The sequence below is a fragment of the Acipenser ruthenus genome, chromosome 15, assembly GCF_902713425.1.
Source record: "Acipenser ruthenus chromosome 15, fAciRut3.2 maternal haplotype, whole genome shotgun sequence".
In the NCBI taxonomy this organism is placed as follows: Eukaryota; Metazoa; Chordata; class Actinopteri; order Acipenseriformes; family Acipenseridae; genus Acipenser; species Acipenser ruthenus.
The window spans coordinates 3,200,911-3,228,379 of NC_081203.1; the positions used below are offsets into that span (position 1 = coordinate 3,200,911).

General features: G+C 43.1%; 4 protein-coding genes across 15 annotated transcripts in view; 2 read left to right on the plus strand and 2 right to left on the minus strand.

The window, feature by feature from the left end:
- LOC117422053 (endophilin-B2-like) overlaps positions 1–6,779 on the plus strand; it is a 28,973-nt gene extending 22,194 nt beyond the window's left edge. For 4 of the 11 annotated variants that reach the window (XM_058986856.1, XM_058986859.1, XM_058986857.1 and 1 more), the window contains 6 exons: positions 9–32; positions 2,039–2,128; positions 2,830–2,930; positions 3,147–3,161; positions 3,400–3,622; positions 4,555–6,779. In XM_058986856.1, the coding sequence (XP_058842839.1) occupies positions 9–32; positions 2,039–2,128; positions 2,830–2,930; positions 3,147–3,161; positions 3,400–3,622; positions 4,555–4,662 (561 nt within the window). In that variant the 3' untranslated portion in view covers positions 4,663–6,779. The remainder of the gene's footprint in view (positions 1–8; positions 33–2,038; positions 2,129–2,829; positions 2,931–3,146; positions 3,162–3,399; positions 3,623–4,554) is intronic. The other 7 variants (XM_058986861.1, XM_058986863.1, XM_058986864.1 and 4 more) reach the window with 3 other exon arrangements.
- LOC117396872 (proline rich transmembrane protein 1B) lies at positions 6,770–13,134 on the minus strand. 2 transcript variants are annotated; one of them, XM_034908887.2, is made up of 5 exons: positions 11,240–13,134; positions 10,175–10,584; positions 9,479–9,607; positions 9,049–9,153; positions 6,770–8,059 (listed from the first exon to the last, which is right to left on the minus strand). In XM_034908887.2, the coding sequence occupies exons 1-5, from the start codon at positions 11,292–11,294 to the stop codon at positions 8,054–8,056; spliced, it is 705 nt and encodes a 234-aa protein (XP_034764778.2). In that variant the 5' UTR covers positions 11,295–13,134; the 3' UTR covers positions 6,770–8,053. The 2 variants fall into 2 exon arrangements, with proteins under 2 accessions (XP_034764778.2, XP_034764777.2); XM_034908886.2 differs by having other exon boundaries at positions 6,770–9,153; positions 11,240–13,130.
- Positions 13,135–13,456: 322 nt separating this feature from the next.
- LOC117422455 (uridine-cytidine kinase 1-like) lies at positions 13,457–18,665 on the plus strand. The gene is made up of 7 exons (XM_034037498.3): positions 13,457–13,735; positions 15,522–15,681; positions 16,044–16,140; positions 16,723–16,865; positions 17,173–17,267; positions 17,413–17,461; positions 17,726–18,665. Exons 1-7 carry the CDS (start codon positions 13,646–13,648, stop codon positions 17,911–17,913), a joined length of 822 nt encoding a protein of 273 aa, XP_033893389.1. The 5' UTR covers positions 13,457–13,645; the 3' UTR covers positions 17,914–18,665.
- On the minus strand, positions 18,408–27,162 carry LOC117422453 (protein O-mannosyl-transferase 1-like). The gene is made up of 20 exons (XM_034037495.3): positions 26,830–27,162; positions 26,185–26,326; positions 25,775–25,881; positions 25,396–25,446; positions 25,100–25,246; positions 24,384–24,495; positions 24,213–24,281; positions 23,564–23,657; positions 22,833–22,988; positions 22,544–22,674; positions 22,310–22,405; positions 22,031–22,123; positions 21,692–21,788; positions 21,348–21,440; positions 20,960–21,080; positions 20,768–20,865; positions 20,554–20,667; positions 20,247–20,373; positions 19,931–20,108; positions 18,408–19,838 (listed from the first exon to the last, which is right to left on the minus strand). Exons 1-20 carry the CDS (start codon positions 26,912–26,914, stop codon positions 19,664–19,666), a joined length of 2,286 nt encoding a protein of 761 aa, XP_033893386.3. The 5' UTR covers positions 26,915–27,162; the 3' UTR covers positions 18,408–19,663.
- Between the last annotated feature and the right edge of the window lie 307 nt (positions 27,163–27,469).

Below are 27,469 nucleotides of genomic sequence, written 5' to 3' on the forward strand. Positions count from 1 at the left end.
CTTTGCAGCTCTGGAGTGAGGAGGTGGACAAAGTGAGTATCAAAGACCAAGCCTTCAGAATTCTCATTCACCTTGTTAATAATTCTAATGCTATCCCATGGGGGACTTGAAGTAAACTGCAGTGTGCTGGTTCTACACCTCCTTCTAGACAGACAGATAGACAGACAGACAGACAGACATGTAATCTGCAGGACTGTCGGGTGCCATCCCTGTACCCCTGGATACGTGGTTTGTTTTAGAGAATGCATAGATGTTAAAAACTGTTTTATTAACCTCACTGACATTATTAATACAAGCTGGTGTGCCTAGATAATTAAAAGGGCCCCCTCCTGTATTGAACGGAAAGTGTCAGACTTACTGAACCATGGGCTGCTTCAGATGCTTCTGTTTGCTGGTTTATTTAAGAGTAGCTCCTAGTTTAGTCATCTACATGGAAATAGACTAACTAGTAAATGCATGGAGTTTTGTTGTCTTTAAATACATCGCTGTGTTCACTTTTTTGTTGTTGAATGGGCTGAGGGTGGGCTACATATCATTTGTAATCATTTCTAAATTCATTGTCCGTTGTATTTGCATGCATCTGTGACGTTTGGCTGTATTTGTTTTGGAGAAGGTATACTGCCCAGTCCTATTCCTTTAAGAATTGGGGTGGATTCTCTGTGCATCGGTGCATTGCTCTCTAACACAGAGGATGCATGGATGCAGTGAAGTCCTAAAACAGGTTGCCTACAGCAGGTATGCACTTAGACCTGGAAGCTCGTGATTGAAACAGATTGCATGGATTGAATTATGAGACAGCAAGCTCAATACCACTAGAGGAGTCCGATCTCGAGGGTGGGAGAAAGCTCTGCACTCCTTCAAACTTTTAGGAATAAGGAATCTTAGACTTGACTTGTTCTGCATCTTGAAGTTCCACCGCTGATGAGTGGAAGCTTCTGTTAGCAGTCGGTGGCATGGTAACTGATGTGCTTATCATGGGATGCCATGTCCTCTCCCAGGGTTATTCAGGTAGAACTGCTTGGGGGTGTTGTTGCATGGAAGCAAGACCCCAAGGTAGTGTAGCGAGGCGCTTCAAGAAGTGAATACATCGGCATTACAGAGCACCACCTGAGTAACATGTTCAGGGTTTCAGTTTCTGGAAATACAGTCGAGGAAAAGAAAGCAATGTGGAAAGGGCGGCCAGGTAGTATACCAGCGTTTTTCTGCTGTTTTGCTTTATATTTTTATATTTTATTTACTACATTTCATTGTCCAATATATATAAAGACTATGGCAGGATATTATCAAAGAGTTGAACTGAACTACTTTGATCAGGCTCAAAAAAGTTTTTTTAAATGAGTCAGATGTACGCCACAGATTAACTGTATTGAAAATAGCTAAACTGCACTTGTGCACGAATTGCTGTGTTTCGTCGGGGGCGGGGGGGATCTAAACACAGCGGGTCTTTATTAAACAGTTGAAGGGCGGTGGTGTTAAGATCTGCCGCTCTTTAGATTGTTAAAATAGACCCCATCCATGTGTTTTCAGTCTGCAGTTTTCATTACAGTAATGAAACGTACGCATGCATGCAATAGAATGTTTATTTGGCTAGCAGTGCTGCACAAAACGATTGTTTTTGAATATATAGCTCCCTGCTGAAATCGGGTGAGGGTCATTGCTGTCGAGTGGGCTGATTTTCAAGTGAAGAAACAGCTGCTTGGGTTTGTAACTATTGCTGCCTGTCTTACTCTGGAGAAGCCACACAAACTCAAGCAGCTGTTTCGTCACTTCTTTCACTCTGAACAGTAAATCTGTCCAATCGACACCAGTGAGCTTCACCTGCGGAGAGGTGATCAGATTAATAGAATAATGGGTTTGTGCAGCTCTGTTGAATAGCCGATCCCCCGTGCTGAGTGACACCAGTCTGGGCTACTCTTAGTTTTTGTAATTTCTGAGCCCATTTCAGATTGTGTGTGTTTTTTTTTTTTCAGCTAGGTTATAACAGTCCTACCCTGCTGTGTTTCTCAGTCACTATACCTCCTTTCCGGTTGTCTTTTAGGCAGATCACGAGCTGCGAGTCGCCCAGACCGAGTTTGACCGGCAGGCAGAGGTGACCCGGCTGCTCCTGGAGGGGATCAGCAGTACTCATGTGAGCGTGTGTGTGTGTACAGAAATACTAAAAGAAACGTATTGAATTCAATGACAAACCTTTCCACTAGAAGTGTTTCTCAGTCCGCCCCCCGAATGTCCTGGTAAAAGCACGGCCGTGTGGCGTGCAGGGTGAGTCACACAGTCGGGGGAGCGCAGGTTTCTGTCCTGGCTGTGTGGTGTGCAGGGTGAGTCACACAGTCAAGGGAGCGCAGGTTTGTGTCCTGGCTGCGTGGTATGCGGGGTGAGTCACACAGTCGGGGGAGCGCAGGTTTGTGTCCTGGCTGTGAGACGTTGCCGGTCTTCGCTGGGGATGCCAGAGGGAGAGTCACATTGCCTCTTGCGCTCCAGCGGGTTAGGGAGGTAAACCTGGAAGGGACTGTTTCTCCTGATTGCTCTACAGCGGACCCTCCTGGTGAGGTCAGAGCGGACACCTGCAGGGCTGGCCTTTATCCTTCAGAGGCCAGTAGCTCTCCGGTCTCCGCTCTCGAGTTCCTGGGTGTAGAACAGGAAGCTGGCTCGGTCGTGGGATCGCAGGACGCCCACTGAACCTTCAGTTGTCCTGAGCTGTGTGGGGGATTGCTGCGGTGACGGGAACAAATACTTGGACATTCTCAATTGGGGAGAAAATAATTGGGCCAGTGGTGACTTAGTATTAATTGAGCTGCAAGTACCTATGATGTCTTTCTACCTGTTCCCCAGGTGAACCACCTGCGCTGTCTGCACGAGTTTGTGGAGGCTCAGGCTACCTACTATGCTCAGAGTCACCAGTACATGCAGGACCTTCAGAAGCAGCTGGGCAGGTAGGTGCTTTCGAGGGGAGGGGCTGAGCAGGAATCTGCTGCTTGTAGAGTTCCTCGCGCATGTTAACGATCCTGGACGTACTGAATGCATTCCTTGTAAAGGGGGTTAAGAAATAAACACTGGAGTATAATGATGTGAATTGATGTTTGTTTCATGCAAAGACATGCCATCTTTTCTTTTCATATCATTTTTTCTTTTTCCTTTTACGCTGCCAGCGCCAATGGAGAAGTGTAAGTAAAGGTTTACGTGCAAAATATATTGAGAGCCCCATTAACAGGATACTGCCGCGTTTTGTTTGTTTGTCATTTTCCACCCCAAAATAAATCCAGTTGCAGTCAACAGAAGCTTTGCAGATTAACATTTAACCGAATGTGTATTTTTAGATCGGATTTCTGTACATTAAGGGGCTGAGAGTAATGAGCTGGTCACAGGTGGGGAGTTTAACTGTACACTTCCTTCCTCCCTCAGATTCCCAAACACTTTTGTGAATACAAACCCCACCCCTGTGCCCGGTGGCTCCTCCCCCTCCAGTGCAGCCACACTCCCGGTCCAGCCCTCGTCCAGCCCCCTGGACACAGGCACGCTGAGCATCGAGGAGGTGCAGCCCCCCGCCACCGGCACCCGCAAAGCCAAGGTCCTGTACGACTACGATGCAGCCGACACCAGTGAGCTGTCCCTGCTGGCAGATGAGGTCTGTGCCAAACCCAGCCGTGGGACAGCGTGCCATCATTCTGGGGGATCGGGGTTCTGTTACCCCAGTATTGATTTTATAATCTGTCTAGACCTAAATAAGACTGCATAGCAGTTTCACCCATGCCAGGTTTTACTACGAGCTTGATTAGCCCCGGTGTATAGGTAACAAGCTCAGGTGTGTCTTATTAAAGACCAGGGATGGATCAAACTGCTGTGTAATGGGAGTCTTATTTCCATCCCTGCTTTGGAACAGAATGCCTTATGCCAAACCTTTTGTTTTCTGGCTGCACACAACTTTCACCACGAACGTGCAAAGTTGTCAAACAGCGAAATACAGGCTGCCAGCTTGATTTGAACAACTTAGCACAAATTATTATTTTATTTCCTCAGTACAGGCTTGAAAGCCACTTTGAACCACCTCTGTGTTTTCTTTTTTTTTTTTTTCTTTCTGCTGTGCTTGTATTGTTTTCTGATGTAAATAGATGGCCTGTGGGATAGACATGCACCTGGGCTGAAATACAAATGCTGAAATTAGTATTAAAGGAGTACGAAACATTAATAATGTCAAACATGCATTTTTTGCATGGCAGGTGAGATTTTATAACAACTTACATTTTTTAAATACTGGGGAAAATATTTGGGTCTAGCATGAGCACTCTACCCAGCCTTTGAGCCAATATGGGTCTACAGCACCCCCTGGTGGAAAGAATACCTCAGTGCAGCTTTTAGAATTGTGTGAAAATGTGAACCTGCGGACATAAAGGTGGACTTCAAGCTGAATCCCAGCCGACGATATCAATAATATGGGAGTTTTTCCAACATTTCAGTCAGAAATGAAATAGTGAATGATTGTTTAAGGACATGAAAGCAAATTGTAATGCAAAGTAGCCAAAAAAAAGATACAAACATTTGTGTTTGTCTCCCTCTCAGTTAATCACAGTGTACACGGTGCCAGGGATGGATCCTGACTGGCTCGTTGGTGAGAGAGGAAACCAAAAGGGGAAGGTTCCTGTCACCTACCTGGAACTGCTGAGCTAAAACAGGCGGACGGACGGACTGACACGCAGCGGACCACTGAAAATGGGAAGAGTCACAAAAACGGAGGGGGCTGGTAACGAAATTGCTTTACAGCTCTGTAATCTCATCAGTATGCTATAGTTAATATGGAGCACTTTATAGGGCAGAAGGGCCTTGCTCACCACCTGATTCTGCTCATCCTCTTCTAGGGTGTACTAATGCACTCAGTGGGTCGGTGTAGAACAACTGTTAGCTGAACCCACAGATCTTTAACCAAGCAGCTTTATTTTCCACACAATAGTTGTTTTGCAAGTTGAGTTAATACACTTGTATACATGCTTCAGAGCAGTTTCGAAGATGCTCTATTAAAATGTTCTTAGAACTACAGGAGGGGGTGTCTTAGAATGCCTAGCTTGATTTTACTATAGGCCGAATTAGAGAATTTACATCATCTGATTGGCTGCTTTCACTGTCACTTGTTGCCGTTGTTTGAATTGCCTCCTCCAGTTATATACTTGCCAATGTGATTCAGAATGTCTCAACTGATTAATTTAGTTTATCTGATCTACTCCAAATACGAATCCCAGTCTCGGAGGATGTGAACGCTGTCTTCTACAGTGGCTGCACTGGAAAGAAATGCACGTTTAAAATTGTAGAATTATAATCGCTGGTCTGGTTGAATCAGAAAGATGTATTATTATTTTAACAGTATTGGTGGACTGGATTTGAGAATATCTATTGGACGACCAACCCCATGCATTTAATAATTGATAACCCGCTACAAACAAATACATTACTATATATACATTACAGTGTCCAATATACTGCCTTGAACAGCACAGTGTCATGCACTAAGTCTATTATGTGTACTTTGCAGCACCACTGAAAACCCACTGAATCCACAATACTGCAGTATTAGTAATCCACTTTGTAAGGAAGTCTAGACCAGAGAAAAAGGTCTGTTTAACAGATCTAAGTCACAGTGGATCTTAATTCTGCCATCATTTCATATTTAAAATAGGACCTTTTTTTTTTACAGGCAGAAATCCTGTTACATGTTTGGTTTTCATTATAATATTGGTGCACAAAATGCCCTGTTTTTAAGGCACTTAGACAATGGCAGTAAATCAGCCACTGTAATTTTAAACCAGTTGAATCCAATCCGATGCCTCTCATTGCGTCACATGCAAGCCGAGCCCTGACCCTGGATCAGGCTGCAGTGACGCCATGACCTCGCTGTGTATGAAAGCACATCGTCTAGCTGGGGTCACGTGTCTGCGACTGTGTTTGAAATACCGTGTGACATTTAAACCAGGCCTTTCAACTGAACGGCAAATTAGCGTTGGCAGGTGTATAGTTGGATTGAACCATTGTGACGAGAATGTTAAATTAAAATAAAGAAATGCTAATTTTAAAAAAAACCATGATATAAACCTTTGAGTTGTTGTATACTAACTTGAAGCATTGTGAAACAGTTTTTAAATGTTTTTTGGTTTGTTGTACATGTTCCCTGTGTGTTGTTTGAGTACATTCCATTGAGGCGCTATGTTTTATTCACTCACAGATGTTCTGTTTTTTTTTTTTTTTTTTTTTTTAAGGACAGCCTGTAAGGAAATTTAATACCAGAAAGTTACCCTGTAACCAGAAACGCTGAAAAGAAACAACATGTTTTAGGTTTTATAAATGATTGCAGGTCCTGTTGTCTGTCGAATGTTTTGCGTGGTCTACCCGTATTTTAATGAATCAGACTTTTAACCCTTTCAGCCTGGCAGGACCTCAAGCTCCCAGCTTATCTTAGTGCCGTATGTTAAGACATGCTGTCGGAAATCACGCTGGAACCTCACAGGACTCCTGAGCCCCAGTCTGAGGACTAAAACATCATTTGGGACTGAAAGGGTTAACCGGGTGCACTATAATCAATAGACCACGCTCTCGACACAAACAAAATCCATTCTCTGCCGCTGCGGACGTGTCGTATTAATCCAGCTTCTACGTTTTCTGTTGGGCTTTGATTCCCTGATTTGTGTTTTATTTGTATGTTTTGGTTCCTGTTTCGAGTGTATTTATTGCCTGTTACTGTATTATGCATAGTGAATGAATGAATCTGTTCAAATGAATAAAGGACAGCTTTATTGGAAGCCTGTGTTTTATTTCAGAGTAAAGTTTCTAAGCATGATCGCACAAAACTAAATCACACGTCCCGGCGACACCTGGCCTAGGCTCTCTGACAGCGAAGTTCATCTCTTTGGGGTTGCTGGATCTTTACAGTCACTTTTTATACTTGGTATTAGGCAATCACGTCTGAGAAACGAACCAGCCACAGTTAGGGACGTGTCAAAATTCTGCATCTTATCCTGTGTAGAGGTGTCATCCTGCGCAGAGAAGATATGACGGTTCTAAAGTTCACTTTTCATGTTTTAATAGCAGTTACAGTAGGTTTATAAGTTAATATGCCATGTGTAGGGGATCTTTTTATTATAATATAATTTATTTCATCCAGATTGAGCTGTCCAGACTGTGCAAGATGTCTAACTATGAAAGACACCCTACACACGATGTATAGGAGCTCAGTCACAGTGACTTCAGCAGCTTAGTGCGTTTCTGTCTGACCCTGACCCTCTTAAAGCTATACAGAGATGGCTGAACATTTTAATTTCTTCATGAACTGGATAGCAAAGCTCCCCATCCCAGAATCCCCTTATGGAGAAATCAAACGAATTCCACAGCGCCAGGTGAGCGCCCATGCATACAGGTCACATGCAACACGTGGTTAAGATAGCCAGGACTCTGCTGTCCCTCCGGGTAAGTTGGCTGTAAAAGGTCATTTTGTAAGCCTGTTATTTAAATTCTTATAATAAGAGAACAATTTATTTTTTTTGTAGGAGAAACTGGTAACAACGCAAAGGAAATGCAATTGCTCAAATCCTATTCATGTTGAGTTGTGATTCCAGTATACAGTACTTTATTAGATCATAACACATCAAACTGGACTTGCACAGGGATATACAATGCATATATATATATATATATAATATATACCGAGCATCAAAAGAAACTTATCACTATTATAACACATTTATTTTCGAAATAAAATAAGGTATATAAATGATGGACTTTGACTAAATGTTTTTGGTTTCTTTTTAAGCACTCTATCATTACTGACTGACTGACTGGCTGACTGAAGCACATGCACTTAATCATCTAATTAGTGAGAGTTGATTTGACACTGGATATGGAGTGATTTCAGCTGTTGAATAAAGCTTGAATAAAAGCAATAAAGAAAATCACAGAAAAAAAAAACAATATGCCACGTCTGTCAAGAGAGCAGCGCCTTCGTGCGATCGGCATGTTGGAGGCTGGACTAGGGCAGCGTGCTGTGGCTCGCCGTCTTGGGTGCTCACAGCCAGCAATTTCAAACCTGGCAAGACGGTATAACCAGACACACTCTGTCAATGACAGCCCACGAACCGAGAGACCAAGAGTCACAACACCTGCCCGAGATCGACAGATCATTTTGCAGCATCTTCGTGATGTCGGTTGTTAATCAGCACAATAAAAAGTCACTGTACCTGATCTAAAACAGAGTGTGTCATTTTTCAATCACATCTAGTGAATTTTATCCAAATATAAGTGATAAGTTTCTTTTGATGCTCTGTGTGTGTGTGTGTGTATATATATATCACACACACACACATACATATATTTATATGATATAAAAAATCAACACCATAAGACTTAAGGGTTAACAGTGCACTATAGTGTGTACTGTATTTAACATTACAAAATAACATTTTACTTCAGTTTCAAATAGAAAACAGTGTGTTATTTTTATGAAGAGCTGTGTTACTTGATTGTATAAACACCCTGGTATATACTCCAAGGTTTATATGCCTTCGGATATGCAGAGAGGTGGGTGGAAAATGCAGATCTGTTTCAAATCAAAAGAATGGTTCTCAGAGATTGGCTTTTATTCATGTCAGTCAGCAGACTGGTTAGCCAATCGGGACAGGGATTCCTGCTAATGATTGGCATGTATAGAAGCCAATCATGTGGGGTTCATCTCCTGCATCTCACCAGTAGCACACTAGCAATGCAATCACAAAGAGCTGGGCTGCTGTCCACAGCTAAAGCATGCAGGACCTGCGTGGAAGATGACCAAGCATTGCAATTTACAGGTAATACTGACGGGAAAGTTAATTCATATTTAAATTAGATTGTATTATGTGTGTCAGAAAGTAGCATTTCCTGTCTGATTGCTGCTGCAGAACCAGCGGTAGAGTTCGTCCACATCAGTTTGCACCAGCTAGTGTCCAGCTCTTCTGGTTAAGGGCACACACTTCCCAAGGGCCAGGGCTGCCCTCATACTGCGGAGAGAACCACCACCACCACGTAGATGACCCAGCTCACCGAGATGAAGACCCCGAAGAGCAGGCTGAACAGGACCAGGGAGCGCGCCTTCAACGAGGCTCTCTCTGCCTGGGCAAAATCCCCTCTGCTGATGGCTGTCCGGGTCTGGAAAACAACCATCAGCCCAGTCTGGATTGAGTGCTTTCAAAGATCTCCTGAGGTAGCATTGTTTATACTGAGTAAATGAATCAAGTTAAACTGTGTGTGTGTGTGTATACTGTATATTGAAAATCAACAGTGGAGTAACTAATACGCTACCTTTCTAAGGGTAACATTAGGTAGCATTACCACATAAGCATGACTAATTTGTATTGTCCATTATCACCCTTGCCCCAGTCTCTTGCCTGTGGGATTAGTTTATTATTCTGTTCATACAGATGCAAGATATCAGATGGTCTGGGTCACAAATGCACTCTCTGGGCTGTCTTACCTCATGTGAGTACACGAGAGCAACGACTCCAGTCATCAGGCAGCAGAAGACCATGACCAGCACTGACTCCACCAGGTAGTCCTTGGGAACACTCCGGGACTCTGGACCGGCGGGGTGGCCATTCATATACTGGAAAACAGAGAACGAGATTCAGGGTAACGCTCGCCTCCCCACTGCAACGAGCTACTGGTACCAGGGGTCCAGACCACACAGAACGGAGATAAGACCAACTTTCAATATCAAACTGGTCATCAGGTCTCAAACGTCATTAATTGAGGAGTACCATTTTTTAAAAGGTTTCTGACTGATTGCAATAAAGCTTTCTATGTTTTTCACTGTAGCTCCTGTCAATAATTCTCAGAGGGGATTGATATTTTGACACATGAACTTTAGCTCAAGAAACACAGTACTTGCACTGAAGGCTTCAACTGATTTTGGTAAATTGATCAAGAAAAAAATATATAACCTATAATACATACTGTAGCACACCCTGATATTGATGTGATAAAGCCATCTGAAATGTCTTAGATAATAAGATTATCTAAACTGTCCCTTTATTTAACCGTATATTAAAAATGTAATAAAGGGTGTTGGAAGTGACTAGTGGTCAGCAGCTGCTGTGATATTAGCTTGTATCGTATACCACCCTATACGATACTCAATATGTATAGCCAAAAAACAGCGTTCTGTTCTTACGATAGTATAGGGATAGTTTGCTGATGGGATGAACTGTTGCTGGTAGAAGACAGGCTCTGTTGGTCCCGGCTGGCACACCATGGGCTCCTGCCCTGGAAACAGGGGTTGGAAAGGTGGGTAGAGCAGGTGAACAGTCTTTGGGTCAGGCGGGGTGTAGGGGGGAGGCTCGTCCACGAAGCCTGGGTTGTGGATCCCATGCACGCCTGTGGTGGAGGGGTTTTGCTGTCCACTCTCTGCGGCACCGTTTGGGTGGGAATTTAGACCCAGAATAGGATCCGTTCCTCCGCACACTCCTGTGGAGCATGGACTGGTCTCGGGTATTAAAGATTCCTCGCTGACTGGCTGGGGGGTCGCCCCTGTGGCCCCGATAGAGTCCTGTCTTTCCACTGCGGTCCTTGGTGAGTTTGGCCCTTGAGATACAAATCGACAAGAGATTAAACTTCATGAATGCATTAGAAATCGTTCGGACCCTCTTCGCAGATCACAGCACCAGATTACATAATGTTCGGTTAGCTTTTTTTTTTGTTCTCTCTTTCATGCTTAGAAAGGGATTCTAGAATCTGCACAAAGAGCAGTGAAGTATTTATGTCCTGAGCTAAACGCATCATTTATGACGTGAAGCGTTGTGCGCTGAGGCCTTAACACTTCCTGGCTGTCTGACTTGGGAGTCTTTTCAGAAGCTATCACATTGGCAGAGGCTCGTTAAACTTCATTTACCAAAAGCCAGATCGCTTACAATGTCCTCCTTCGCTTGATATCAGGCTCGTCTGGGCATCACAGTGGCACCTGCATTTCAATAACAGTCTATTCTACAGTGTATCATCTTAGTGAAGTGCTGCACTGAATAGTCAACAATAGGTAACTCTCACTGCTATGCTGGACAAAACTCTCTTATCTGGGCTGCCAAGTAAACATAGCCTACGGCTGGCAAATCTAGTTTCTATGCTTATGATGCTGATATTATACAATTTCCACAAAAGTAAATATTACAAACACAGTACAAATATCATTACACCTGCGTTTTTATACGATTTAAAAACAATTCAAAGAAAACTGCCTCGTTACCTGAGTCCATTGAATGCATTTTAACGCTGGTCTTGGTTACACTTTCCGCAGACATACTTTGTGTGTCCGGTGTTCATTTAGAAAGTGAATAAAAGTTTCTACTCCCATTCAGTAATCAAACCTAGAAGTGCTGGGCTTGGACAGAGCCCCTGTTTGAAAAGCCAGTCTGGTAGACGCACTGAAATGGAAGCAGCCTGCTGTTAAATCCCTCTGGGGAGAGTGATTAATAATTGACAGGGTTTTTGTGCAGATGGCTGTGTAAATAAGGACAGGATGGATAGGGATCCAGGCCCTGGCTGGTGGTACCAGCTTCCCCTCTGCAGCTCTGGGATCAGAGGTCAGGAGAGGAGGGGAGGCTTGTACCGGCACAGTCCCGGGCACAGCGTTACTGCCTTGCACAGCACCCCCTCCCCTGATAAGACAGGCAGCTCGCTTGCTAGAGGTAGTGTAGTGAGGGAGAGAGCGCCGCCACCTTTGAACTGCAAACACTGAACTCGCACAAAGCACTTCATAAATAAATGACTGTCCCATGCTACACAGGAATAACCCTTTACAGGCAGCTTGCCCAGGAGTAGACCTAGACAATTAGCATTTACCAGGAGTGTTTTTTTCCTGCCTGTCTACCTCGTATCAAGTGAAAGATATGTGTCTCCTGTGGAAGTTTGTTTCACATTTAATGGAGCTGCCAGAGGTTACTGGTGGTGTTGTGTTTTTCTCCTTAGCTGCTCTTTTGCAAAGTCAGTCTGTTGCAGAACTCTGTCTCCCCTGCCATGCTTCGCTTGCAGTATTGTGACCAGTATGTCTCCTGTTGCTAGGGAATACATTAATGATTAAAGACAAGACCGGACGACAAGAGGAATGAGTGCCAACTGAATTTCAGCATGGAAAGAAAAGATATTTTCACTCAGCAAGTGGCCTGCAATGCAAATGGTTCTGTCCTCCAGATCACCCCATTTAAATGATTCCACTGTAGGGTTATTGAAAAAAGTTACCCTTGCAGAAATGTGCTTGGACTCTCATTGCATAGCAGTGTGATCCATTCCAGGTTTTACTATGAGCTTGGCCACAGTGCATAGGTAACAAGCTCAGATGTGTCTAATTCAACTCCCAAGAAGCAACCCCCAAAATGGGTTAAACTGCAGTGTAGTGGGTGTCTGTCTGTGCCGCTTACAACAGTTACATTGGAAAAGTCTTCAATATCCGGTGTGAGAAAAAAAAAAAAAATCAATATTTTTCTACATTTCCCAATTGTATGGTTGTGGTGCACTTAAAACACATTGATTGGACCTAGTTCATGTGCACAATACCAGAGCTGTGTGCAATTTCTTTATCAGCAGGTCGGGAAAATCATTAACCTGAAGGAAATGGTTCCTCTGTAGCATTCCCTGTTCCTGGTACAATGAATCAATGGGTGCATATCGGCCACAAGCCACGGACTCCACAGCTGGGGTTCAGGTCACTGTAATGGTTTCCAGATCAAACAATCTCTGATAACGCTCCGGTGCAGGATTGCCACTTGCTTGAACGCCTTGTTTATCTGCGGATGGCTTTGCGGTTCAGCAAATTGCATGCGGTGCTTCAGGAATTATTCATTCTCCAGCTTCTGCACTGGTTTCACGCTATAGACTTCTATGATTGTGCAGTACTTTCATTTATAACAAATGCAGGCAAACGCCGCTACGGATCGGTCTGTGTGAAGCTGGAAAGCGGGATGCAGCGGACGGGAATAAGACCCGGTTCTGTTATTTGAAAGACGACAATCAGTACAAACAATACCCAAAAGATGTATTTCATTCATCTCACAAGGTGTTTATTATTATTATTATTATTATTATTATTATTATTATTATTATTATTATTTAAGAGTACCTAAAAAAAGTATGATTACGCTGCAGGTATGCAATATTTCAATACACGTTTAATAATATTTATCTGCAGGTTATTAAAACAAATGTGTGTATTATGCTTATATATAAAAAAAAAAAAAACGTATTAATACTTTAAGTGGCTGTTTCATACAATACGATTTGCAATGTATTATTGCAACAGCATTTTAGAGAGTACTTTATGCCAATACAAACGTGCAGTACTACTAACTTATACAAATAAAACATATTATAAAATGTGTAAGAAAGGCGTGCGTGAGTGAGTTAACATGCACACGGTAAGTGCGTGAGCCTTGGCAGCTGCGTACACAGAGTATGCGCAGTAGACTGCATCTCTGTTTTTCTTAGTCCAAGGTTGTTTTCGTCCTGATGAACTCACCCGCCCCCCGTCCCTCCCCTGCTGAGAATCGTAGTTGTGAATGTGACTGGGCCAGTTTGTGTCGTTAATATCGCCGAGGTTAGGGTCGGGGTGGGGAAACACACACACGGGTCTTTTTCGCAGTTTGCACCGCAGAGAACCATGGCTTCTGCCGCGTTACTGGGAGAGCCGGGCCGGCCTCATCATCGCCCTTTCCTGATCGGCGTGAGCGGCGGAACTGCCAGTGGCAAGGTGAGAGAAGACTAACTAGGCGCTTACCTAGACTGGTAGTAGTTACCTCTTCCAAGACCTTTCAGAACGGCAATATATGTATATTTAGGTCACGTTACAAATTATATTCTGTAAAAACCTGTTCATACGCATGACCACTGCGTCCCTGTTTTAAAAAACTGCAATTTAAATGATAATGGGAGGGCGTTTTGCGGAAATGACAAACGGCCTGAAAAAAATCAATGTGTCGCTGAATACCGTACAGTAATGCCGTGTAAACAAATCCAACGCCCGGCCGGCTCAGAGCTTTTCAGGGACTGTCATCCTCACATGACAATCCTTTAAATAAATAAATAAATAAAAATAAGAGCTAGCAGCTTTAGAATAAGTAAGCTGCAGTAGTTTCTGCACAGCAGACAAGACAGTGGTACTGTGTGCTGTTCCTTTTTGTAGCATAGAGGGATAGACAACTCCAAACTCTGACCAATACCCAGCTGTGAAATATTTACACATTGCAGATATTGCATTTGCTTAAAAAAACAAACAAAAAAACTGGTGTGTTGGCACGGCTTGCAGGTGGATTTCAGAGGGTGCATTGTGTAACTTCTCCAGAGGAACACCACAGTCTTGTCTCACAATGTTACTGTAGGCATGCCAACAAGAAGATTCCTATGGCATAGCAGTTTGATCCATTCCTGGTTTTACTCGCTCACCTGAGCTACTTTTTTCTTCCTAGGTCTTCTATTATTATATATAATAAAGCTTCTTTAACACCTGAGAAACGTTTCATCGTCAGAATTGTGCCTCTCCACAGCTCAAGTGTTAGCAGTGTCGGTTTCGTGGTGTTTATCATCTTCCAGTATTGTAACAGAACGGAGAGCAGATCCTGAACTCCTCGTCAAAGCACCTAAACGCAGACTTATGATCAATAAAATAATACAAAACCTAATATTTGATGAATAGTAATAAGGAGCACATCATAAAAATGTAAAGTGTAAAAAATCAAACAGAAAACTTAAAAAAAATAACATTTGAAGCTGCCGACTCATTAACTTGGAAGAATGGAATCGGTCCATCTGCAGGAGTTCCTGTGCTTCTTGGGTCATGTTGGGCAGAGAGCATGTTTCAATTAGACAAAAACCAGAGACCCTCCAAAGGGGAGGCAGAGCTGGAATGTAGGCTAAAGGTCACCATTGTCAGACTGGAATTTGTGGGTTGGGATTTCTTCTACAGTATATTACCAAAGTCCATCTGGAGGTGGCATAGTACATCACAGACCTCTGCTAGTAATCCCAGTGGTATGGTCCCGTAACCTGTCTTCAAATCCTAATGGTTCATCATGATCCATATTGAAGCAGGACAAAGAGCCAAAACAGGATACTGTAAATTAAAAACTTAGTTCACGTGACTCCCAGCGTTCATAGAACGCAGTTGAGATGCTAGTCGGTTCTCTAAATAACATCCTTCTGTTAAGGGCTTATTTACAGAAACGTTTTTTTGTAACCCAGCACCTAGCTGTAAAGATGCACCACTATTATTGTTTCAATTTTTTATTTCTATATTTTTTTCATTCTTTCCAACAGTTTCAGGCCATGTGCAATGCATGACTAGGTGCCACATGTTAAGCGCTAAACGTGCTCCTACGTGCCTTACCAACAAGCTGCAGTTATTAGGGTTAAGTAGAAAAGTGAAGATTAGGTTTTTTTTTGTTTTTTTGTTTTTTTCTTGCAGCATGGGACCAACCAGCAGGTGGTGCTGTGTGCCTAGGGATTTTGCTTGATAATAGAACATGTTTTCTTCTTCTAAGTCGACAGTATGTGCGAAGATCATGGAGCTCCTTGGCCAGAACGAGGTGGACCATCACCAGCGCAAAGTGGTCATCGTGAGCCAGGACCGCTTCTACAGGGTGCTGACCATCGAGCAGAAAGCCAAGGCACTCAGGGGCCAGTACAACTTTGACCACCCAGGTATGGCTCTTTCGAAACCCTGGGTAGAGCGGACGCATTGGAATTGGTGCTTCTCACATTGCAAGTTGCAGACAGTGATGTTTGAAGTAAAACGAGTTGTTCTCCCAACGACTTTAATTCAAGTCATATACTCCAAAAGCCTTTTTATTTATTTATTTCTTTTATTAAACTATAAGATAATCAAATCACAAACAAGTGCAAGGTCCATGCAGCAGCATCACAGATTTGAATCAACCCAGTTTATTTTATACTGTGTACTAGTTTTATGTCACGTCTCGATAATATTTGTTTTGCATAATTCATTTAGTTTGGTATATAAAACACTGCGTGACTTTTTTCCTGTGTTATTTTTTTTCCCCCAGATGCTTTTGATAATGAGCTGATGTATAAAACGCTGAAAGATATCGTGGAGGGAAAGACAGTCGAGGTGCCCACGTACGATTGTGTAACCCATTCCAGGTACATAGAATAGCCTAATATCTAAATGCTGCTGCTTATAAATTGTGAGTGATGTGTATTACAGTAAGCTACTCAGCCAGCATTGTAAGGCTTTCATGAAAGCAGCCTGTACTCACCAGAGAATTCAAACACCTTGTGTAACCTTAATTCCAGGACAGTTAGATCTTGCACAAGAAAACACCTTTTGATATATATGTTTATAATGAGATAGTCCTGAGTAATTTGTAGTGTTTGTGATCATTTATTTTCATGGTCCTGTCCCATTTCTTGAACGCCCATAACAGATGTTAATTGCTCTCCATTTAACTTTACCTCTGGCACTGCCGTTTGAAGGATACCTGTGTCTTCAATCATGCCATCCTCAAGAGCATTGCCTTTTCCAGATCACTGGAGGCCTTGATTTAAATGTAATGTTTTATTACCAGCTCAAATAATAAAAAAAGCCTTGCATGACTGTCCCTGCCCCCATTGAGATAAAGTGCTTTTGTTGTTGTTAGTATTGAGATTTGGACAGGCATAATGAAACGTGGTCAGTGGAGATTGCTTGAAACCTGGTTTTGCTGTAAACGTGTTTCTCTTCAGGCTGCAGGAGACGATGACGGTGTACCCAGCTGACGTGGTCCTGTTCGAAGGGATCCTGGTGTTCTACTCTCAGGAAATCAGGGATATGTTTCACCTGAAGCTCTTTGTGGACACAGACTCCGACGTGAGGCTGTCCCGCAGAGGTATTTGAAACGCAATCAGCCGTTTCTGTTAATAACCCCTTTTATTAGGTGTTCTCAGTAATGGAAAAGCCTCATTTTAATAAAGCAAGAGAAATACTACTTTTGGTGTTGGAATCAAAACCCGAATTTGTATCTTGTGTTTTTTTTTTTTTGTTTTTTTTTTTTTTTTTTTAAGTACTTTGGATATTAAATAAAGGTGATCTCCATTTAATAAAGTATACCAAAATGATTTTGCTTGTTAAGAACTAAAAGATTTCTCAAGCTCGGGTATGTCACTGTAAACACAATCCTGCTGGTTTGTTTCCAGTTCTGCGAGACATGAAGAGAGGGAGGGACTTGGAGCAGATCCTGACTCAGTACACCACCTTCGTGAAACCAGCATTCGAAGAGTTCTGCTTGCTGGTAAGCTGCCAGAACTGATTATAACAATATGCTGCTCAGGAATTTTTTTTGACTCGCCATACCAGCTGTTTACTGTTCTGATGTAATACTTTGGCTATTAACTCAATACAGGTGATTCATAATTGCAGATGTTTTTAATTTGCAGACTAAGAAATATGCAGACGTGATCATACCTCGAGGTGTGGATAACATGGGTAAGTAAATCAAAAGGAGAAAACAGGCTCTAATGTAAAGAACTAGTTCACCGAATGAAACACACACGATTTCCCTTTGCTGTTCACCCATTACAGAAAAATGGTGCTTAGCTGAATCTGCTTTTATGTGATAATAAAAGGTAACATATCATCAATACCTGGTTATTTATTTTGGGTATTTAATAATGCAGCTGTCCAAGTTTGAATTCCTTCCCAGGACTAAAAGTTAGACGCAAACTTTTTGTGTCCTGCTCTTTCATGCAGTTGCCATCAACCTAATTGTCCAGCACATCCAGGACATCCTCAATGGAGACATCTGCAAATGGCAGCGAGGAGCGGTGAATGGCCGTGGGTTGAAGAGGGCTCTGTCGGAACAAGGAGGCGTGGCTAACGGGATTCCAAACCCACCGGGCAAGCGGGTTCTATTGGAGCCCAGCAGCCGACCCCATTGAGAGACGCACAGACGCTCCATCCCCCGGGGATGAGCTGGGGTGCTGCTTACCCCACAGCACAGGGACGCTCTGTGAGAAAACAAGGCAACTGCATTGGCCTACTCTCTCTCTCTCAATCTCGCTGGACAAGCTCAAATAGAGACGATAAAAACTAAGAACCAGCAACGATGAATAAGGGATTGTTTCAAAATCAGGTAGAGGAGAGGCTTGTACAGAACTTAAAACCCCTGGAGTGAAAATCATCCTACAGATCACTTTGTCGAAGTCCTTGTCGCATGCACGCCATGGTCACATTATAAGAGAGAGGTATTAATTATAAACACACATGTAAGATGAATGACGTTTCTATGTTGTAATGAGAGTGCACTTGCTTGCTGTGAACCACGTGTGAGGAAGTGTTACTACTTCTGCTGCAGTATTCTTTTGTTTATTCATGTCTTACAATACTTCAAATCTTTGAAATAGGAAGCTGATTTTAGGCATTGTACTTCACCTGTTTACTGTTGAAATGAATGCAGGTGCATCAGTATTACTTCAGTTTAGTTTTTTTTTTTAAATTGTATGTAGGGCATGCCTTTAGTCTTGGCACCCGAAATTGTTTGCAAGTCTCCCAGTCCTGAATAGTATGTTCAAGTCTCATTTTATAGAATAACTGTTTGCACTTTGATAGGTAGCTGCTTGTTAATATCTTTCTTACTCAAAATAAGAACATTAATTAAAACTGTTGGGGCATTTTTCTTAGCCCGCAGCTATACTTGTCTCACCAATGTGAATCTGTTTAAATGTACATGTTGCAATGTAACCATCAATGGTCAACGATTTACAACCATTTTCTCTTTTTCTAATTTTTTTAACTGATTGAATTAGACTTTTTATTTTGGTTTTAAAGCTTTTAAATGATTTGCTCCAATGTGGCTGGACTGTTAAACTGAAAATACATCGGAAGGTTTTTCCAGTGTGAAGGTAGAGTAACAGAACTGCTCACAATTCAATAGGGCTGCGTGAAGTCGATTTAACATGTACTGTGCATCACTGGATAAAGGCAGATTAAAAAAGAAAAGAAAAAAGCACTGAATTTCTATTGACTGCTCATTAGCAGCAGAATCAAATGCAATTAATAATACAAAAAAAAATCCATTGTAGGACATCTCCCATTTTTAAAAGGGTTTCAGGTTCAATAAAAACATCACTCGTTCTCTTCTTTCACAGTTTTACATTTTAATAAACTAACATTATTTCTGCTTGTCCACACGTCAACAGCTTTGGAGTGTACTTTTTAATATAGTTAATACCCATCCTCCCACAGCAAATCCTTTACCCATACAGTAGTGAGGGGCCTGGCTCTAGAGTTATGCAATACCAAAAGAAAGGGGAAAAAAAAGACACTAGCTTCCTTAACTTACAAAGTAGGGGTCATGTTCATTTGTGTTTGTAATCTGTATAACTCGCCAGCATCCAGACCCTGTACAGCTTGGAGCAAAGTTGTATGCACCCAGGAAGCTGGATTGCTATCTCATTTATAGATCCCTTAACAATACAAGATTGAGATACATTTGCATGATAACAAACTTTAACCCAAAACCAACACTGAAAGAGTGAGTCATACCCGATGGACGGAATAGTACATCAGTGCCAGCTGATGCTAACTGTAGATTCTAGCTGCCTGCTCCATTACGTCCTGCTTTCCATGTTCCTCCGGGAGCCTGCACACAGTGTGAAACGTGACCGCCCCTGTCCAGTGAGGAGCTGGCTAGCGCTTGCGTACGAGGATGTCCCAGGTATCCTTCCAGCGCAGGGACCCCAGCTCGGCTGCAGACAGGGTGGGCTGCCCGTAGGTGAGAGGACTGAAGCTGCGGTACACCAGGTAAACCGAAGAGAGCCAAGCCAGGACCAGGGCACTGAATGCATGTCTGTGCGCCGGAAACCTTGAGGAGGGAAACAAGAATGAGTTACCAGCAAGACACAAAGAAGCCAGGTTCCACAAAGGAAACCACAGCGCTTAGGGAATGGCATTCACCTGAGGATGTGGTCGTGCACGTGCTGCAGCACTACGGGAGGGAGGAGGATTTCGAAGGTTAGCGCAGGCAGGTAGTGGTACAGGAACAGGGTTTTCTCCATCATGAAGAAGGGCAGGTAGTTGACAGCCCAGCCACCAACGCAGACAGCCCCCACCAGCACCCACTGAGACCAGGAGTCTGGGGATTGAGACAGCATGTTAGAAAGAAGACTCGGGAACACTGTCACACGCTGCTCCTCTTTACAACAAAACATCTTTAGTTTTGGGAGCTTCAGAAGTGAACAGTTGAGCTGCGGATTTTATTTGGGTTACTTACCTTCAGGGATGTCTTTCATTCTCCGACGTCGCCTCAGCAGGTACCAGAGGAAGAGGGCAGCGTAAACACAGAGACTGACATTGGCAGAGGACCAGATAACGATGTTCCCAATGAGATGTATCTGAGCCTGTGAAGGGTAGAGACGAGCCTAGAGGACCTTTCAAAACTACAGAATTCAAGAGTGAACACAGAGGGGTCTATTTATTTGATCCAAACCAGAACTGACTACATCACTAAACACCACCTTCCCTGGCGCTTTTGTGTATATAAAACACCTTTACAGGTCCCTCAGTAAGTCTTAACTTACGTTGCTAGTGGGGTGGAGCCAATAAGCAATGTTGGTATCCATGGTGATCCATTCCAAGGGGGAGGAGCTATACTTGTGTTCCGAGTCTTCATTCTTCAGCGTCAGCATCTTCCACTTCCAACAAAAAAAACGGTTTACGTTCGTACGCTCAATTTGATACCCAAACGACAACAACCTCCTTCAAACCCTTCCTGCAGCAGGCTCAGCTGCTCACCTGTAACTCCGCAAACTTGGCCATGAAGCTGAGGTTTCTGCCGACGTGGATCTGCGACGGGGAGTGCAGCTCCACCTCTCTCTCTTTCTGTTCGTGACCTGACAGATTTGAGCAGATGTACAGTTTCAACAGCAGCAATTGAAATTCCCAGCAATCCGTCACACTGCACCCGAAAGGGGAGGCGGGTCTTACTTTTCCCATATCTGTGTTCCTCCACGTTCCACGCCATGCTCTGGTGGTATCCCCTTGCCATCTTGTCCGCCACGACCTCCAGCTGGCGAAATCCCCAGTCCGGCAAGGAGGCTCCGCTGAGCTAGGAGACAAACCAGCTTCATCATACCAGGGCATACTGTCACACCTAGAGCCAGACTGATGCACCTCCACGGGCATCTCTGTCTGCGAAGCGGGAGTGTGACAGTGCAAATCTATGGCAGTCTAGCTCTAACAGAGCATTATAAAAAAAAAGTTTTCTATTAGGTGCTTCCCTTGTACACACGGTGGATTCTTGACTTTCCACTTTACCACAGATATGGGCACCGCTGCTGTCTGCGTCCCGTGCAAACGGATGGGATTCGTTTACCTTTAGCACTGCAGTGGTGTTGATGTGCACCAGTCGGACTTCGGACAGGATTGTCTTCCAAACCTCCCGCTCGCTCTCGCGGTTCACAACTTCCTAAAAAAAAAAATAAAAAAAAAAAAAGACTAGATTTTAGTCCAAGTTTCAGGAACTAAATAGCACCCAACTAGATATATATAGATCCCTAACTAAATCCTAAACGACTAAATAGAGAACACGTGTGTGTATTTGGGTATTATAGCACGGGGATGCAAACAGGAAGGCATCCCAATGATCTACAAGTATTACCAAATGATGGTATTGTTTTGATAGCCGTGCAGCAGGTGCCCCCGGTGCCAGCTGCTTACCACCCTCCAGAGGTCCTGTGCTGGCATGGAGATGTTGTAGTCAATGTAGCAGGACACTTCCTGTGTGTGGGGACTCATTGGGGCAGCCACGTCATGCCTGTCAGGAGACACAACAGCAGCCCAAAACTCAGCTCTACAAAAACAGCAGCATCTTCACAAGTGAAGCAAAGGAAGTGGATTGCACAGCACTTCTGCAGCAGAAGATAAAAATAAGCTTTTTTTATAGGCAGTATATATTTTATATGACAGATAACCAGTTAACATTTATTTAATTATAAAAGTATCAAACATAAATCTAACCCCCCCCCACCCCAAACCTGTTGCATGTAAAGCACATACGTGTTGAGGAAGCGTGCGGTCATGCCGTGTACTAGCTGCACGGTGTCTCCGTGTCGGACCGGTCGTGGAGGGTTACTCACCACCAGCTCCCGCCTGAGGGATACAAAACCAAAACCACATTTCAACAGAGTCAGCAATGTGGCAATATGGCAAAAAAACAGCAGGGGGGATCTAGGGATCAAAAACAGCTAAACATGCATTTCATCAGTAACTTCATTTCCCCATGCAAATTCCATCGATTACAGCAGCCTCATATCAATTCCACTGGAGCCTGCTTACCGCCCAGGGTCTTTTACAATCCACCAGTTGTTGACGTCTTTAAAGGGGTAGCAGGTGACCTGCTGCTGGTGGGAGCTTCCTCTGCCATCCCCATACCTTTGCAGTGGGAGAAAGTGAGAGATGAATAGCTAATGTGTGCTACAGCTGTAAAAACTCAAGAAGTGTATTTTAGATCTGCATTAGACGCACACTGATCGTGGTTTCTAGTGTGCGACGTCAACAGTCACCACGTACCTGATGGGGTAGTTGCCCTTGTGCGAGTGAAGCCAGCAGGGGACCGGTTGGCTCAGCACATTGCGCAGGGTGATCTGGGATCCATAGGACACCTCCAGAGGCTGCCCCTGAGTGATTCGAGCCAGCCCGCCCTGAACAGAAACAAAGGACTCGCTTTCAAAATGTGCAGCAAAGGGATTTGTTTAGATTATTTCTGTCTATGAAAAAAATAACTCATGGATGTTAAATGGCAGCATTTGTTGAGATCAGTTGAATACGGGCGCTGATGTTTAGTAAGAACTCTTCTCACCTCTAAGCTGGCCTGGAAGGCACTGGTCATGACCTGGTCGTGGGGTCCCGTGCGGTACAGCAGCTTCAGATGCAGGCAGAAGAAGCCCAAGTAGAGAACCACAGGGAGGGCTACCAGCACAGCCCCCCTCGCTACTACATGGTACAACACTGCCGTCTGCCAGCATGACCGAAGAAAGGAAACAATAGAAGGGTTTCTGTCTGCAAGCCATACACAGCCACTATCCTGCATTTCCCTGGCTCTGGCTATTGATATTCATTAAAGGGAATATCCTTTTCAGAATGCGTGATCTATACAGTGTGAATCCTGTTTTTTTCAGTATATGCCTTCATTTTTAACACAGAGAGAGACATATCTGTAAAGCTGAAGCATGGCAGAGTTTACACTGAAATCCTATGCCTTCAGCAGGCATGCTAATGCATTATGATTAAGGCCCAGGGTGTTTGATTCAATAGGGCTTGTACTGGGTGATCATTTTGATTCAAATATAATATCTTAATAATCTACCATCGTTACATATTTCTTTTTTTTTCATAATAATAATAATAATAATAATAATAATAATAATAATAATAATAATAATAATAAAAACATTTAAGATTTAAGTTTTTGTTTTTTTTCAAATGTAGATTTTTTTTTAATTTTGTATCCCGTTTAAGGGAAAAAGTGTCCCGTTAATCAGTGAATAAAGTGAAGTTGTGTGAAAGCTGGTACGAGAACTGAATACTCACATTGGATAGCTTTGGGTCGCCAATCACTTGCCATGCATGTGCCCCAGCAACGCACAGCAGGAGGAAATAGGTAAACAGGCCCATGTACTTCACACTGAGAAAAACCCATTCAAATACAGCACTTACTGACACAGAACATGCTATTAACCCTACAGAGACTCCACCAGCAGACACAGGAGGAAACGACATCTCCAAATCTGATAGGACTACACAGCACACCTCCTTTAACAAACACAGCACTACACTGCACAAGTACTGCAGAACACACCCCAGAGTCACATTTATTTACAGATCTCCATGTGTGGTGTGGCTGTCTAGCGGTGCAATATCAAACGAGTATTCGTAACACTTGCAGTGGGTTAAATAAATTAGCAGGTTAATGATACCGGGACTGTGGACCGGTCTACCTTACTGTGGGTAAGAACTCTTACAACGCCAAGGGCTCATCTAAATCAATCTGCTGCCTGGGATACGACACAGCGGGGTTATTTCAGAGCATTTTACAGCACTGAGGGATCCATGGACTGCATTACATTCACAGATTCCCAGCTACTATGAAAATGCATTAAAGAAACCAGCTGGATGAACAGCATTGAAAAGTACAGCGGATCTGTCCAGCATTGATATCCTGTATATGGATGGGACTCACCCGACAGCACAGGCGCAGGCCACCCCTGTCAGAAGCAACCAGAACCACCAGCTGGGGGAGAAATGTGCACTGAAAGGAAAACAAAACACAATCCAGCACAGTTTCAATGTGAGGAGGGGACGTACTGCACACAGCTTGCCAACGAGAGCACCACACAGGGTGCTTTCTTACCTCCGTTTGTGGTGGTTGTGAAACTTCAGGTAAGAAAGAACTGCCAGCAGGAGAAAAAATATGAGCAGAGATTCCAGCAGCATGAACCGGGACTGAGCAACGAGGGAGTTCTCTGTGTGGAAGAAAAACAAGAAGGGGCTAGTTTTGTAAAGGGACATGTGAGTGCAAGTTTGCTGGTTTCAATCCTGATGGGGTCAAGAGGCAGATCTTGGCTATGAACCCGTAAACAAGTCCTTAAATTGTATTTATTTGTTTGTTTGGTTTTAGTTTTGTAATTAAACGTGTGTGAAAAATGATTTGAATGCCCCCTACTTCTTTAAACAGGTCTGTTTCATTATAGTACCAGTCACTAACACTCAGGGCCGGCTCAATTCCAATTCCAATTCCAATTCCAATTCCAATTCCAATTCCAGTTCCGATTCCAATTCCAGTTCCGATTCCAATTCCTTTTTAAAATCAATTCCAATTCCAATTCCCTTTTAATCAATTCCAACACATCATTGATCAAAATTGCAACAAATGACTTCAATTGAAGTCCCTGTTTTGTGAGTCAATTAAACTGGCTTCAAATGAAAGCAGTTGAACAATCACAGAGATTATGACGTCTCTAAAATATCAATTCCAGTTCCTTTGAATGATTTTAAAAAGGAATTGAACGAACACGAATTGACCCCAACCCTGCTAACACTTCTGTCCTAATTTCATCCGGACCGTACCGCACAAGACAAGGAGTGCAGCTCCCAGGGCAGCGAGGTGGGAGTACCCAAGCTCCACCACTATCTGATAGGCCAGGGGCACAGAGAGAGCGCCAGCCAGGGCGGGTAGCAAGCGCAGGCTCCACACAGGAACACTGCAAGGGTACTCTGAAAATAAAACGAAATGCAGTATAACTAACACGCACGCACGCAATGCTGTAATGCTGTGCACATACACACTGCACAGGTCATGCTATATTGTGTTTTTTTTTTTTTCATACATTTCTTTCAAGTTTTGTTACCGGACAAGTGCTTACCTGCCCCAATTCTGTTCCAAACAAAGTTTCCATCAAACCCTCCGAGAAACGCTGAAAAATAGATCAAAAACACAGATTAGGCACCAAACCCATGCACTGCACATTTTACTTCATTTGACAACTTTGAAAAGAGGGCCATTTTCTGTTACAAAACTGTAACAAAACAGAAACACAAGTCGATATGAGGAATCCTAACCCCAGACCAGAGAAGTATCCTATAATGTCAAATAAATAGAAAGATGCATCATTTTTCAAAACCCTTTTTTTAAAGTGGTTTTAAAAAGAGAGTTACAAAGCCGCGACTTCATTAAACATGTTCAATGTTTGCAATCTAACGTAATTACAATTCTATGAATAGTAATAATATCACCACACCTACCTCCGAACGCCAGAATCATATGCCCCAATGGTGGACCGCTGTCATCAATGAAGAATATATTTTTCATATAAAGCGATGTAAACTGTCCATAATAAACTTCATCAAACCTGAAAACGAAAAAAAAAAAAAAAACAGCAGCATCAGCACAGGTCCTTGAGGATGACAGACCTCTGAATGCCCTGGTGGGATGGTATTGCGTTATATGTTCTTTATACAGCAGAGGCTCGATATCAACAGTGTCACGTATTGCAAGCCTTTGATAAAACGTTGAAATGGAACACACTTGCGCACGGGTGGTTTTACCTCCTCCAAAACTATTTCTTGTGTACCGGGACGATGTTGTAAATGAGAGTTCCAGTTTCTACAGTTCTCAACCCTAATAACACAGCACTGATAAAAGCAGCACTCACACGACAGCTGCAGGGTAGGTTATCCCCCATAACCTGGTTGCCAGCCCCATTGCGGTGACGGTCACCAGAACAAGGTCGATCTCAGCTTTGACCGTGATGGGCAGTTTAGGAGCTCCCAGCATTTCTTCGTCTGTTACGGAGTCTGTGGGAAAAATTGAGCAAAGAATATGGAAAAGCAACAAATCATAAAACAACCATGCAGGTTATATTAAACATGTGATAGCGACACGCTTCGAAGTGTATTGTTTTCATCAGGAACAAGGCAATGCAGATCACTACTGACAACAATACGCGCTTCAGTATTTTGATCACGTTCAGCTCTCGGATAAAACGGTCCATCTGTGCACGGCTATGTCTAGTACACGTCTTAAATATAATTCTGCTAAATTACAAAAAACTATATAGGTTTCTTTGTCGTACAGTGCAGCCATTTGAACCAAAGCCTGCAAATCGTATATATATATTTAAATCAATCCACAAGGCTAGAACAGAACTCGGTTGCACAAAGTTACAACTTCGTATGCAATGCGATTATAAGAGACATAACTGTTTTATAAGAACTGTTGCTAAAAAATGTACGGTTACGATATTAATGCTAGTATATCAAATCGACACACAGTTAATGCGAAAATAATAATATCTTACCAGCTCTGCGCTCGAGCCTTTTGTTTTCCTGCGATTTAAATCCAATGTTCGCTCGATTGGTGTGGTCTTGTGTTGGATTGCGCATCCTGTCTGTATCCACGGCTATCCGTACTGCACGCAGCACTGCAGCACCACTACCGCAGATCAGATAGTTACCAGGGAAGTTGTTTTATTTTAACATCAAAGGCTTTATTTGCAGAAATATACTTGTCTATTATCCATTTTTTGACGTTAGTGGCGCTCGCATTGAAAAATGAATGCAGGGAAAAAAGGGACAAGTTGCACAAATAATTATTATTATTAGTTTATTTAGCAGACGCCTTTATCCAAGGCGATTTACAGAGACTATGGTGTGTGAACTATGCATCAAATGCTACATGTGATTCGATACACATGGAACAAATAAAAATGTTAATTTCTATGGTAGTTCCGATAAAGGTAAAAACAACCTCGGTGGTAAATATGTAATTTTAGCCCTCATTCGTAAGCTAAATTGCTATTTTCCTTACTTCTGTACCTTCACTGCTGTATATAATTCTATCGTGTTTCCGTGGTGTTCATGCGTGTGACTCGCTCGCTCCGTCTTTCGGGTGAGACGTTGTTGTAAGAGACTCTGCAGCCTGTAGTTCACACACCCTAG